Source organism: Aythya ferina, assembly GCF_964211825.1.
Source record: "Aythya ferina genome assembly, chromosome: 1".
NCBI lineage: Eukaryota > Metazoa > Chordata > Aves > Anseriformes > Anatidae > Aythya > Aythya ferina.
In genome coordinates this window covers 166,558,941-166,572,046 of record NC_140296.1, presented here as the reverse complement: position 1 = coordinate 166,572,046, position 13,106 = coordinate 166,558,941, and the positions used below count along the sequence as shown (strand labels likewise).

The 13,106-nt window shown below is 48.9% G+C and overlaps 1 protein-coding gene across 1 annotated transcript; it reads right to left on the bottom strand.

The window, feature by feature from the left end:
• Positions 1–4,708: 4,708 nt before the first annotated feature.
• On the bottom strand, positions 4,709–11,728 carry CSRP2 (cysteine and glycine rich protein 2). The gene is made up of 6 exons (XM_084516298.1): positions 11,616–11,728; positions 8,419–8,537; positions 6,947–7,115; positions 5,950–6,082; positions 5,141–5,234; positions 4,709–5,009 (listed from the first exon to the last, which is right to left on the bottom strand). The coding sequence occupies exons 2-6, from the start codon at positions 8,528–8,530 to the stop codon at positions 4,933–4,935; spliced, it is 585 nt and encodes a 194-aa protein (XP_084372424.1). The 5' UTR covers positions 8,531–8,537; positions 11,616–11,728; the 3' UTR covers positions 4,709–4,932.
• Between the last annotated feature and the right edge of the window lie 1,378 nt (positions 11,729–13,106).

The window sequence follows — 13,106 nt, the reverse complement described above, 5'->3', positions numbered from 1 at the left end:
CAACATAACGGCTTTCTTAAAGGGAAGGGGATTTGGGGGAGCATTTTAGGTGGTCAAATGTACATACATAATGTTGTTTGAGGTATTCTAAGGGTAAACAAGACACCCATGCAGGGCTAGTAGGTATGACCAAGATGTGCACTTCCAGGTGGCATTTGCAGGAGACAAAGTACTTTAATTCCTCTGGTCTGTGCTAAAGATTAGGTTTTATTAGAAACAAGGTAGCCATACAAGTTGTAATTTAATCAGGATATTCATAACCAGACTATACATTAAAATAAAAGGCTGGGAGTTGGGTACACTTAATAGGGGGAAATGTTTCTGTGCTTTGTGCTGGGTGTAGCTTCAGTATTGACATTGATTCAGAATTGTTGCTGCTGTTTTTCCCTTCCCCAGGCATTGGTTCTGGTGAGGCTGGGCCTGAGTTTGACTCTACCATCCTTTGATTTAGCTGGTAAGGATCAGGAAAGGCACTATTTTAACCAAAACCACCACCAAGAAGAACTTCCTGTGCTGATTTGAAGTGAAATCAGAAATCAGATATTTTTTTTTCTGGGAGAGCAAAGTCTGTGCAAACACTTGCATTGAGATTTTGGCCACCTTAGGCTGCTGAAGGGAGATCAGTAAAAATTGCACCTCCTAACTCCAAGTTAGGTTTATCTGCAGTTCCTTATAGAGGTAGTGCTATTTCCACATGGCCTCCAATGCTACACACAGCTGAGATCTCCAGCTCACTAAGTCAGAGTTCACGTGGGAACCACTCTCTCCTTGATCAGGGCTCCGAACCGAGAATACCTCAGAGCATGACTTCAGCCTGGGGTGAGCGCTTATTCATCGGCGCTTTGTTGCTGCTGGAAAGTTGACAGCAACCAAGTGAAAGCACTGCAGTGTGGGACACTCATTCCTCTTGACAGGTATATTGTCTTTATGGCTACAAGTGTTCTCTTTTCCTTCATTGCTTTGTTTTTGTCTTTAACTTCAGTAACTCCTTGGGGTGCAGAGCCATGTGGAGCTGAGCTATCACTAGGACCCCAGCACAAAATGAAAAAGAAAGCCCTGGATTTTTAGCCAGTTAAATCACTTCAGATCACTTCCGTGCTTTTTTTTTTTTTTTTTTTTTTTTTTTTTTTTTTTAAGAAGCGAAAGCTCTTGTTTTTACGTAAATGAACAATGTTCTGGATGCTGGGTTTTATCAGCACAGATTGCACCCACCAAGTGGTGATGTGGCAGGTTTATATCACCTACAGCAGCTACACCAGGTAACGAGGACTGGTCTCATCTGCTTGCTCTGTTACAACTCCAAGATGTCAAGGAATTGGTTTGGTTTCTGTCTGTGAAACGGTGCCACCCAGCTGCTCACGATGCCTTTCCTAAGAAGAGGAAGCACTTCCAACAGGTAATAAGGCGACAGAAAAGTGATATCGTCATTGTTGTCTCTGTGTCCTCAGCTGCTGGGGCCTGGGTACAGCTTCTGAGTTAGAGCCGTCCATGTCCAGGTTCGCTCTGTGGTAGGGGGAAGCCTTGTGCCTGGCAAGGAGCCCGCAGCTGTGAAGGCTGCATAAAACACTCCTCTGCCTCTCTCCCTTCCTCATTCGGCTTCTGCACAGTCCAGAAGGGAGCCAAAGTCTGTGCTGACAAATTGTCTGTCTGCCTCCCTGCAGCTATTTCTAAGGCAGCTGCAAGCACGGCAGGTGTTTGTGGATGGTCTGCTCATTGCTAGGCAGTGACAGGCAGAGCTGCTGTCTGCAGCTGAGGTAGAAAATGTCAGTCCATGTTTTCCTTTTTATAGCTTTTTTCCCCTAAGTATTAATAAGGCAGACTACGTATTACCTCTATGTTCTGGTTAGTATAGTTTCTGGTATTAGGTGCTGTGCTCTGTACGCTATTTTCTGAAATGCTCTTGGCATTGTGTTTGGTTGCTCTGAAAACCCACAGCTGTAAAATGACCTTGGTTGGAGATAAATAGAATAAAGATTGTAAAAGTCTTAGCGGTGTTGCATGATGTTAAGACGGAAATAAAGCGTACCCTCTATCGAGCTAAGATACAAAACTGCTTGTAGAGACTTCTGAAATAGGTGGATTTTGTGCAGCATTTCTGGCATGCTCAAGGTGATCAGATTGTTCTTTCACCATGTGTGTATACATAAATACGTTTAGGAAGTGTGAATTGATTAAATGTTCCTTTTTCATTTTGTAATTAGCCTAAATTTGCATGCAAAGAGTAGCTGCTTCCTTAGTGGCAAGCTATTCTGCACGTTGGAGATGACTGCATTGGATCCCGATGGTTAGAGTGACACAACCCTGCAGCAGAACTCGGTGAATAATGAACACTTCTGCTATTAAATGGTAATAATTTGCAAGAATTTAACAAACCTGCGAATGTGTTCCCTAAAGGACCCTCATTTTCTATCCTGAATGCAACATTTCTTGTGACTAGTGTATATATTAATGCAAAAAATCTAGTAGGAGCTTATCTTGAATGAAAACTTGTGATAAATTACCACTCCATTACATTAATTCATTCTGAGTTGCTCTGGAATTTGTATCTTGGCTTTTTTTTTTCTGTTGTGTAACAGCCTCCCTCCCCTTTTTCAGGAAGCCAGCTTCTCAGCCCTGTATTTATCTGTTTAGTCCAAAGGCAAACTTGTTTGAGGATGGTCCCAGAGGTGTAGGCATGAGCCTTCAGTGTGATGGAAGAATTGGGGGTGCTGGAGCCTTCCTGCACAACTGTCGAGTCAGCAAAAGAGAAATAATGATTTTTAGGAGAAAAGTATTAAATTCTGCAGTGTGAATAGGTTTCTGCCCAGGTTTCCCGGGCTGCACTGCTGCTTGTGGTCTCGCTCCCACCCCGAATGTGTGCTGCTTCCACATTACTGGTGTCTATTTCAGCTGTAATTTTTCTCTCTGTGTGAGCCGTGCAGGCTCTTGGCTCGAGTTTTGATCAGTCTGTCTGTTCTTCCTCGTACCCACATTGTTCCTTTATAACTCATACAAAATGCTCTTTGTGTATTATTTTGACTCGTACATATTTTTCTAATCAGGCTTTTGGCTCGCGCTGCCGCACTACCTCAGCCTGCGGTGGTAGATGCTGCTTGAAACCCTGCCTGCGACCATGCTCACGCCCGCGATTACCATTTTATTGTAGCGTTCCCAGTCGTCCGTGCGCCTCCATGAACTCGCTCTGCAAAGGCTTTTTTCCCCCAAAGGTATCATCCTGCGTCCAAAACCAGACTGCTTTAAACCTCATCTGTTCTGTAATGAACTTATGTCGGGCAGGATGAGGACACAGCAGCCTCCCACCTCCCCCCAGACCTCCCCTTGGGCCGTAACACGAGCTCGTGCCTCCGCACCCATGTGGCCCTGCTCTGGGAGGTTGCCCTGGTGGCCTGGCTGTGTGGTAGCACATCCTTCAGGGGAAGGGATGGAAAGAAACTCGTACAGCAGCCTGTTACCTGCTCGGACGTGCTCCCCTGAGCTTCAGTGTGTGTGTTTAGGAGCTGACTCCCAGATCTCGTGTGCTTCCTCCTAACAGTAGGCAAGAAGCTTTGTGAAAGGTTGGCCGAGCAGCCTGAGCGCACCAGTAAATGCCTGTTCCTGGCGCTCAGGAAACAAAACCAAACAAAATCAGATAAGCTGTTCGTACTAAATGCTGGTTACCTTGCCTCAAACTTTTTGCCTCCTGGTTTTAGTACCTCATTCTCACGCAAGGCCTCTGTGTTGCGCTAGACTTTGGTATCCTCAGGAGGAAGCGACTCCCACTTGCACCACGAGATGTGAAACCTGAGGTGCTGTCAGCTCGGGCCTAGCAATTTCATGGTGGAAGATGCTCCAGCCCCTGAAATAAGCCAAGCTCACCTGTGAGCTTTCTACTCAAGGTATGGCTACAGCACAAGCACTTTTCTCCAAACCTTAGCGAACTGCTGCTAATAAACACTTAGGTTAGCAGGTTCGAGGGCCCTGCCTGTTGCAGCCTTCATACAATTGCCGTGATGACATGGAGTAAGTCTGTGCTTACCCTTGCATCGACGTGTCTAATTGCTAGTGCTCCTTGCCTAGTCAAGTTGACTCCGTGTCCCGTTATCTACCAGAACATTTGGAGGCAGGATTTTGTTCTGCTCTCCTGTGGCACTACAACTGCCTCTGGCAGGTGCAGTCCTCAAATGGCTGCAATCCTCCACGGTTTTAGGAAACCGAGGGGTGTAACGCTACTGGAAAGAGGCCAAAAGCGTCTCTTAAGATTGCATTTGACATGTTAGTTGGGAGCTTGGTCAACTGTAAGTAGGGATGTTATTAGTCTGCAGCTGTATTGGTACGGTACTCCTGTACAAAAAGCAAGTCCTGTGCATAATAAAACCTCAATAGCAAAGCAGATGCGATCCCACAGAAAATTCTGGTGAGGCTATGTCCCCTCCCTAGGGGATCTACGTCTGGGACAGCTGCTCATTTATGCACACAGCTATGTAAAACCCACCTCTTCTGTGCAGCGGGTGGCTAGCCACTTTTCACACATGTGATGGTGTGGTAGTCACTGCTGAAGGCCATGGCCACTGCTGCACCTCTCACCTTCCAGTCCTGCTGGGCTTTCAGTGAAGATCTGAACCAAGTCCATGCCACTGTATCTTCACCCCTGCTCGTCAGAGCACCCCAATAACAGTCTCTTTAATTACTTGTTCATAGTTGGCAAAACAGGTGACACTTGGCTTCAGGATATGTCAACAAGCAAAGCTTTATTGAATCGATACACAGTATTAGAAGTGTTAAAGTGTGGTACATAAAGCAAGGAGAAAAGCAGTGCTTATAAAGGTAACTAGAAGTGTGGCCCAAGCACTACAGTAAACTACTATCGGTTTCACAGTAGTTAGTAACATTTTGGAAACTCTTTTCTTGCAGCAGAATCTGAGCAGAGCCATACAGGTTGCGTGCTGTGCCCCCTCACTGGGCATGAACGAGGGCACCTGCTCCCTGCCCGTAGCCAAATCCTTTGGGGCCGAAGTTCTTTGCGTAACAGCCTGCAAGTGAGAGGAGGGGTAGGAGCTGAGGCATCTGAAAGTCTCTTGAATCAGGAATAAATTCAGCCTCTACCCTTGTAACACACCACCTTGAACCATTAACAAATAGTCTTTTTTTTTTTTTTCCTCACCTTTACAGTAGATTTCTCCCTCTTTTTCAGTTAGGGTCGTAGATTCTAGGCTTTTCCCACACTTGGCACATCGGAAGCAGTTTTTGTGCCATGGCTAGGAGAGGAAAAAAAAAAAAGCTTAAACACACAGGATGCCTGAATTTGAAATAAATAAATAAAATAAAAAGCTATTAATTAGACGTGCTTGTATCAGTATTGTTTACATATGTTGGTGCAATGAAAACCACTTGGAGTGCACTAGTCGCCGATTAAGAGTGTCTGCATTTTTGGGTGGCACAAAGCCCTGGATTCCACACAGCTTACTGCTCAGGGAAGCATTTTGGAAGGCCTGGGCTTGCCCTAATCAATTCTGATCTTGGCTATCAGTCAGACAGCTGGCAGACTGACACACAGCTTTATGTGGTGCTCGCAGAGAATATGCCCTTTCTGCTGAAACATTCAGCCCTTCATGAGCTGCACACAAAAGGATCATTCTCTTTTCTGGAGGGAGAGGGCTCCTGAACTTTGGTTCAAGCCTCTGGCATGAGAAGGTATTGAAGCTTCATCTCTGAAATCCAGGGCAAGACCTTGTTACCCAGAATTTCCATTTCAAGTGCTCTTTAAAGAAGTAATAAAATAAAAAATAGAAACAAAAATGAAGACTAGATTACTTTGACCATTTCCAGTTTTGAAAAATGAAGTTTTAGGGTGACTGCCGCACAGTTGGTTCTTCACTACCTTCTAGATAACACACACAAAGAAGCCTTCATAATACACCTCAATCACTTTAAAGTCCATTTAAGAGATTAAAAAGAATCGCATTCCCTTACCTTTCCAGCACCTATTACTTTCTCTGCTGCATACACAGAATCCCCACACCTGGAACATTTCTCTGCGCCTCCAAACTTCTGAGCGAATTTTGAAGTGTTTGGATTTGTTGTGGGTCGGTGAGGAGAGGGCGTGCTGATAGAAAGAGAACATTTGTTTTCTTAGTAAAAGAGCTCTTGCTCTTCCTGACAACACTAGCAGTGCAGCATCTAACACACAGTACAGAATACAGTACTTTTCCAAAATTTTAGAGGTTGTTACCACATGTCACTTCTAGAGACATGATGAATTCCGAGACCTGTATTCCAAGGTGATTGTTAAATTCCTGTCATTTGGTCATGTCTGGAACCTGAGCTGGTCAGTGAACCTAATGGATTGAGCTATGTATCATTTCTAGATTTGCTCTGGCTGGAGAGCAGGCATCATATAAAAGTCAAGTAACAAACTGCATGAGGCAAGTGGCGAGGCATACCTCAGGTGCTTTTCACGTGCTTTGCTTTACAGCAAGAACTTAATCAGATTAGGACTGTTTACTCTTTAATAAGCCACTTGGTTTTGGCTGTAATTAAGCACAAATGGTTCTTCATTTGCCAATTAAAATTTCATTCTTGTAGCCCCAGATTTGGCGCTCCCTAAATCCTTCCCTGCACAAACCTGCTGAGCAACTGCATTTGCAGCTTGCATAGGAGAGCACCCCGAGACCCACCAGGGTGCTGACCTGCTGACGGCTCATCAGACCCATCATCAGGGCAGCAACCCCACCACATCCTAATCCATATAGCTTGCTTCTTGTGTCCTTACCTGTGCTGACCCCTGCTCTTACAGTGCCTACTTGGAGGCATTGTGGAAGGTTTGTGCACTGTTAGCTAAATGCCCGACATTCAGAATACTGCATTCGGTTACATCTTTTGCAGCATTCCTCTCCAAGTGACAAAAATCCACCCTGAACACCTCCTGTGAGGACAGTGCTGGAGGCACATCCCAGTCCAGTTAACTCACCTCTCAGGCTTGATACCTAGTCTCTCTCCCCTGTCCATGTTCAGCGTGCCTGCCCCTTGCCCGTATCCATAACCTTTCGGGCCGTACTTTTTCCCATAGCAAGACTTGCAGTAAACTTCAGCATCATGAATCGCTACAGTTGTGCTGTCCAAGTTTTTCCGGCAGACCACTAGAGGGAAAAAAGTTAAACAGCCTTAAGGGACAATTTCCAGCAGCACATGTAGTAAGCCAGCAGTGAAGGGAGAAGCGGTGGTATGGCTTTCCTTGTCCACAAGTCTTCCTATTAGGCCGTGGGACGGCTGGAGATGAGAGGTTGTCTTTTGAATCAGTGAATTATGCTTAGCCCTATTAAGGGCTCTCTTCCCTCCCACCTTTCCACAGCCATGACATTTAAAGTCTGGAAGCTTGCCGTGGTTTGATGAATGAGACCGCTCAGAAACCCAGATAGTGCCATCAGCGGTTTCCCTTGACAGATGCCGTATAGTAGAGAGCAAAGCAGTGCAGAAGAGTCCCTGTCCTGCCCTTTTGGCCAGGGAAGGAAAACCTGAAGGCTTCCCCCCTGCCTGGTTCTGGTTTGGGGCACAGTTGGTGCTGTTTCACAGCTGTCACCAGAGGGGCCTCGTTTTTCTGGCATTCATAAATCGTCCTTCAACACAATGTAAGCACCCTGCCCAAGGTTACAGCTGAAAGCAAAACTATTTCCTGCTTCTTCTTAAACCTGCCTTTGTAACCACACTGACATGTTCTCCCAGTCTGCAGCAGCACTGTGCAGTGATAAAGAATTTGGATGGGGGGGGGGGAGGAAAAAAGAGAGAGAGCTCTAAGAATTTTGTGTTCAAAAAGAATTTAGGGTCTTCAAAATACACAGCGACCTTTGCTTATGGCATTCATTAGCTCCAAGGCTCTTTTTATAAGACACAAATATCCAATAAGTAAATGAACTCGTGCACGTTTGTTAAAGTGTACAGACATTAACCCCAGCAGAACTATGCACGAAGCAAAAGCAAACACGCAGTCAAACACACTAGAGCCATTGTTTGCCTACAAGTTCCAGGTTTCTTTTAATAGAAACTCCCATAAAAGGCTGAAAATGAGGCAGCTGAGACATCTAATTTTTGTGACTGCTGTAGAGCTAAGGAAAAGGAGCGTAGGTGCGCCGGGGCTCCCGTGCCAGCACTGCACGCTGACATTGTGCTGCAGATTCATGGCAAACCAGACTGAGAGCTGCAAGTGTGGCTTGTAGAGAAGGCAAAATCCCAGCTCCGTCTGCAGGAATTAAATGCCAGCAAGACAGAACAATACCTCATGGCTGCAATGAAGTAAAATTCCCTGACTCGGTCAGGCAGGCTGCTGGTTTACAAAGTGTTCAAAGTAAATAATGTGACCCCCAACCAACAGCGTGGCCGCTGCCACAACCCCAAGCTAGGCGGGGTGGTTTTGGGGTGGCAGAGCAGGCCGGGGGCAGTACTTACTGCAGAGGAAGCAGCAGCGGTGGAAGCTCCTGCCGTCGCACTGCACCTCCTCGGCATGGTACACCGTCCGGCCGCAGGCGCCGCACTTGTTGCCTCCTCCCCAGTTGGGCATGGCGGTGCTGCAGGCCGCAGGGCGGCGGGGGAGAAGGAGAAGCTCGTTAGCTGCGCCCCAGCTCCCCGAGGGTTAGGGTTTTGGGTACTGACAACAAAATCTGCTGAGCTTGGTGCTCCAAGCAAGGAAAACAGAGACGAATCCACGAGGCACATCCTCCAGTGCCTGCTCAGGAGTTTCAACGTTACATAAACTGGATATGCACAAATTAGGCTTTCATGCACAAGGGCTTTACTGTACCTTGAGCGGACGCCCCCCCAGATGGATGTAATTTCAGTTTCTATGCTTCATTAGCGCTGGGCCTCTCAGCTGGTGGAAGCAAACCAATTGTGCCAACAACGGCATTTTGTTTCCCTGCAGGGCCCAACATTCGGGACGCAGCATAAGCCAAAGTTCAGCTCGCTGGAGAGCCATTTATTAGGGCTGTGGGGGCATTCAGAGCTCCCTTGGGATCACGCCTGCACATCAAGGCTGTTTAAGGGGAATTATTTCCCAGAGCTGTTACCACTGTTACACAAACTGCATCTTAACCAGACAGCTACAGGCACCAAACCCAACTGCTCAAGGACTGCAGCTGCCCTAAGAGGAAGAGGAACTCTCTCTCATGCATGATTTGCAGCAGGCCCTGAGAGGCTGGCACGGAGGGATGGCTATCACTAGCGATCATATCCAGCTACAGCCCTAGCAGCAGTCTCCTACCCAAAGCCAGAAGCAGCAGCTGTCCCACCTCGACCTGCCCCTGCCCTGCTGCCCTGTCCTCACGCTGTCACCCCCACCGAATCCCACCCAGCTTGGCCTGCAGCTCCTCCTGCTCCCCAGAGGGTCCCGTTAGCTGGCCTGGGCTAAAGCTTTGCCTTTGGCTTGCATGGGGTTTTCTTCCTCCGGTCACCACTGAGGGCTATGAGCTTTCTGCCTCAGGGCACTTTTGTTTGGGGTACACCTTTCTGAGGTGACTTTGCTGAACCCAAACGAAGCCACCCATCTCACCCATGCTGCACAAGTGCCTCCAGCCCACGCAACCCGAGTGCCAGCTCAGTGGTCCGGGGCGTGCAGCAGGGGCTGCACGGGTCCCCAGGGAGACACGATGCCAAGCCACGGCTGGCAGACCTTTGTCCCAGCCAGGCAAGCAGCCACTCATGGCATGTGGGAAAATAAGATTAGTTATTAACGCGAATTAGGGCATCTTTGGTACATTCCTACACAAAGGCTTAAGAAACTTCCTTGGAGTGGCTGAGCGGTGCCATTTACAGCACCGACACTAATTACTGAGATATTCCTTTGTTTAATGCTTCCACGGGATTAACAACATTACTGCTCATGGTTTAGCGCTAATACTCTGACCGAGCTCATAAAATTAGTTTTATGACGTTCACCAGTTTGTCTCTGTCATTCTTGGCACAACCATAGAGTCTAAAAAATTAAGATTCCATTTCTTTTATTCAAGTGTTTGGCTGTGCTACCGCACAGCAGCTGACATCAATCATGGCATACAGCGTCCTTAGTTAACGGGAATATAGGCTGCACAAAGCTTCGGAAAAGGAATGTGTTAACTGGAAAAAAAAAAAAAAAAAAAGAGAGAGAAGAGATTCCTTTCCATTTTGTACACTTTCCAAAGCGTAAGTGGTAGGTATTTGGTACGAGAACTACCTCCTCTCTATTTTCCTTTCGCCTTCCCATGCTCACGTCCTTTTTTGCGTTCACTTCAGCTTAAATTATTTTAATCGCTTTATTAGCAAACAGTTGTCTAGTTTCCACACACACTAGACCTGAAGACCTGGATCTGGTTTCCAGCTTCGCCCCAGATTTCCCATGCAGTATTGGCCAATACGGGGTGCAGCTCCACCCCTCCTTCCTCAGGGAGACGAAGTATTAGAGGATCTGGCAACCATTAGCTGACTCCAATACCCTGATAAGGGCTCTGGGAATTCATTAAATGAAAAGCAAAAAAAAAAAAAGGAGCTGAAGTCAGAGCTTCAAGGTGACCTCGCTCTCTTCCACAGAAGAGATTTCCATTTATCCTCCCCGCAACATTCCCATGACAGCTCGCGTGGGAAGCACGGCAATATTTCTTCAATTACCCGGCAGCGAGGGCTACCCCGAGGCGGTGGTGCCTGGGAGGCACCAGGGGAGGAAGGGCTGATGGTGTGGGGGCGCACAGGACGGTGTGCAGGCCCCAGGAGAACAGGGCTCTCCTCTGGGAGCTCCGCGGGCAGCAGCTCCCAACCCCAGCGCCCGCACGAAGCCTTCTCCACCCCCAGGAGGTTTTTTGGCCAGTTCAGGCAAGCCTCCGGGGAGCTCCAGCGCAGTAATTAAGCATCCAGATGATCTCACCAGCAGCACCAACAATTCTGACTTTTAATTGCAGGTTTGTTGGCAGCTCCTGCCCCCTGATAAGAGCACCCTGGCTTCTGCTAAGCTCGTGCCCGGCCGAGGGGAGCCTACGTTCCTCGGCTAGCGCTCTCCAAAAGGCCAGTTACAAGCCAGGGCAATGGCAAAATCCTTTCCGACACATTTGTTAATGGGGTTTCAACACCAGATACCCAAAGCAGACACAGGACAGACAGTGAGGAATTTCAAGCTTATCCCGTTATCCTTAAACTATACAAAATAGCTTTTGCAGTGACCCGTTTGGGGACCCAGACGTGATCCATGGGACAAGCTGAGTGCTGACAGGCATCGGGCAGCCCCACGCTGCTCTCCCCAGCCCCAGCCCCAGCCTCACTGCTCACCCACGGCCACCCAGCACAGGACTACCCACCATAACCAACACCAAGGGAACCCATAAACCTATGGGGCCGGGCTACGTGCTGCCAGGGGACTCCTCAGCAGCCAAAGCAGAAGAGGGAGAAATGAAGGGCTCTCTCCCTCAGCTCACCCCATGCCTCTCTGCACAGCTGGGCAAGCATCCCCCAGCCCCATCGCCGGCCAGGCAGACCCCAATGGGCGCCCCAAAAGAAATCCAGGGATGGGGTGGGATGGGATGGAGTGGGATGGGGTGAGATGGGAGGGGGTAGCTGCTGCTCCGACGCCCCCCCCCGTCCCGGTGTCGCCCCCCAGGACCCCGCTTCCCCCGGCTGCCACTCACCACGGGCTGGGCTCGGCTCCTCTCGGCCCGGCGCGGCCCCGCAGCCGCTTAAAGCGCCGGGGCGGAGCCTCCCCCGCCCGGCCCGGCCCCGGCCCCGGCCCCGGCCCCGCTGCCCCCCCCGGGGCCGCCCCGTCTGCGGGGGGACCCGATGGGACGGGACGGGGCGAGGGGGGCCCGAGGTGTCCCCCCGCGGGCCGTGGAGGGTAGGTCAGGCTGCGCTTTAACTCGTCCTGCTCCGTTTTAGGGGGTTTTAACCCCAAACGGCCAGGCTGCGTCCCTCCGACAGCCCGCAGAGCCCGCGGCCGGGCTCCTGGGGCCAAAAGTGGCTTCGGTGTTATGAGGGGCGCGGGTGGGGAGGGTGCAGGGATCCTGCCCGGGTCCTGCCCGGGTCCTGCCTCGCAGCTCGGCTCCAAAACCGAGCTGAGCACCAGCCCCCGGGGTGGCCGCCAGGCAGGCCCAGAGGCTCGGGGTGCTAGCAGAAACTCCCCAAAGTATTGGCCATGGTTGGTGCTCGGCTTGGAGGTGAGGTTAAGGGAGAGGAGCCCTCCAGTTCAGGAAACAAGAGGGTGTGAGTCAGAGCAGGCTGCCTGTGTGCACTGCACCAGGTACCTGTGCTCTCTTGCCCAACCTGTCCCGCTCCCAGCCCTGCTGGGACTGCGTGTAACGAGGCCGGGTTATTTACCACGTCTCCTCAGGTAGCCTCCAACGCGCTGAGATTTTCCCTCCCGATAATGTTTCCTGAAGACTGTAAAGAAAATAAACAGCGAGGATCCTGAAGGGAAGAAAGCAGCGCTGCAGTCCTGTTGAGATGTGAACGTATGCAAAGCAAGGAAATGCTCACTGTGATTAAGGGGCCGTGCTGGTACAAAATAAAACTTTCTTCAGCACTGCCAAGGGTGTTAGAAGACAGTCTGACATGCAAGAATTATTTTTCTCATGCCCAATATTGAATCAGTCTGTCAGAAGCAGAGTAAGGACAAAGGACTGACAAAAATATGTTAGTAAGTCCATTACTGTAGGAACAACGTTAAGGAATACATTACTGCAGCCCTCAGGAATCATGGCTTGGAATGAAGGAAAGCAGAAATGAGAGGGAAAACTTTCACCACATCGTTTATTTTTATTGATGAGTATTTCTATAATAGGATTTGTAAATATATTTAAATATGCATAAATATATATAAATTCATTCTTATTTGTATGTGCATATTTTATAAATATGTATGTAGGTATAACTCCACACACACTCATATTGTATCTCCTCAGCAGGTCTCTTCTCTGTCTCTGTCCCTGCCTTCCCCGAGGACACAGTCTGGAACAATTTAAAGATGAAGCCTGTATCTGACCCTCCTGCACCCCTGGCTGTCCTGCACACTCCCTTACCCGCTGACCCCAGCAGCCTCCCGGCCCCATCTCCCTCCTCACCACCCTCCTGACACAATCCCATTCTGCCCTATCTTTCTATCTAACACCCACTGTAAACTCCTCTTT

What these genes read in the sequence shown, in the direction of transcription:
- CSRP2 (XM_084516298.1), bottom strand. Translation starts at nt 8,530, where the DNA reads ATGCCCAACTGGGGAGGAGGCAACAAGTGCGGCGCCTGCGGCCGGACG. An exon ending in AAGTAATAGGTGCTGGAAAG is followed by an intron (nt 5,235 to 5,949) that starts GTAAGGGAATGC and finishes TTCCTCTCCTAG; the next exon opens with CCATGGCACAAAAACTGCTT. An exon ending in GGGAGAAATCTACTGTAAAG is followed by an intron (nt 5,010 to 5,140) that starts GTGAGGAAAAAA and finishes TCTCACTTGCAG; the next exon opens with GCTGTTACGCAAAGAACTTC.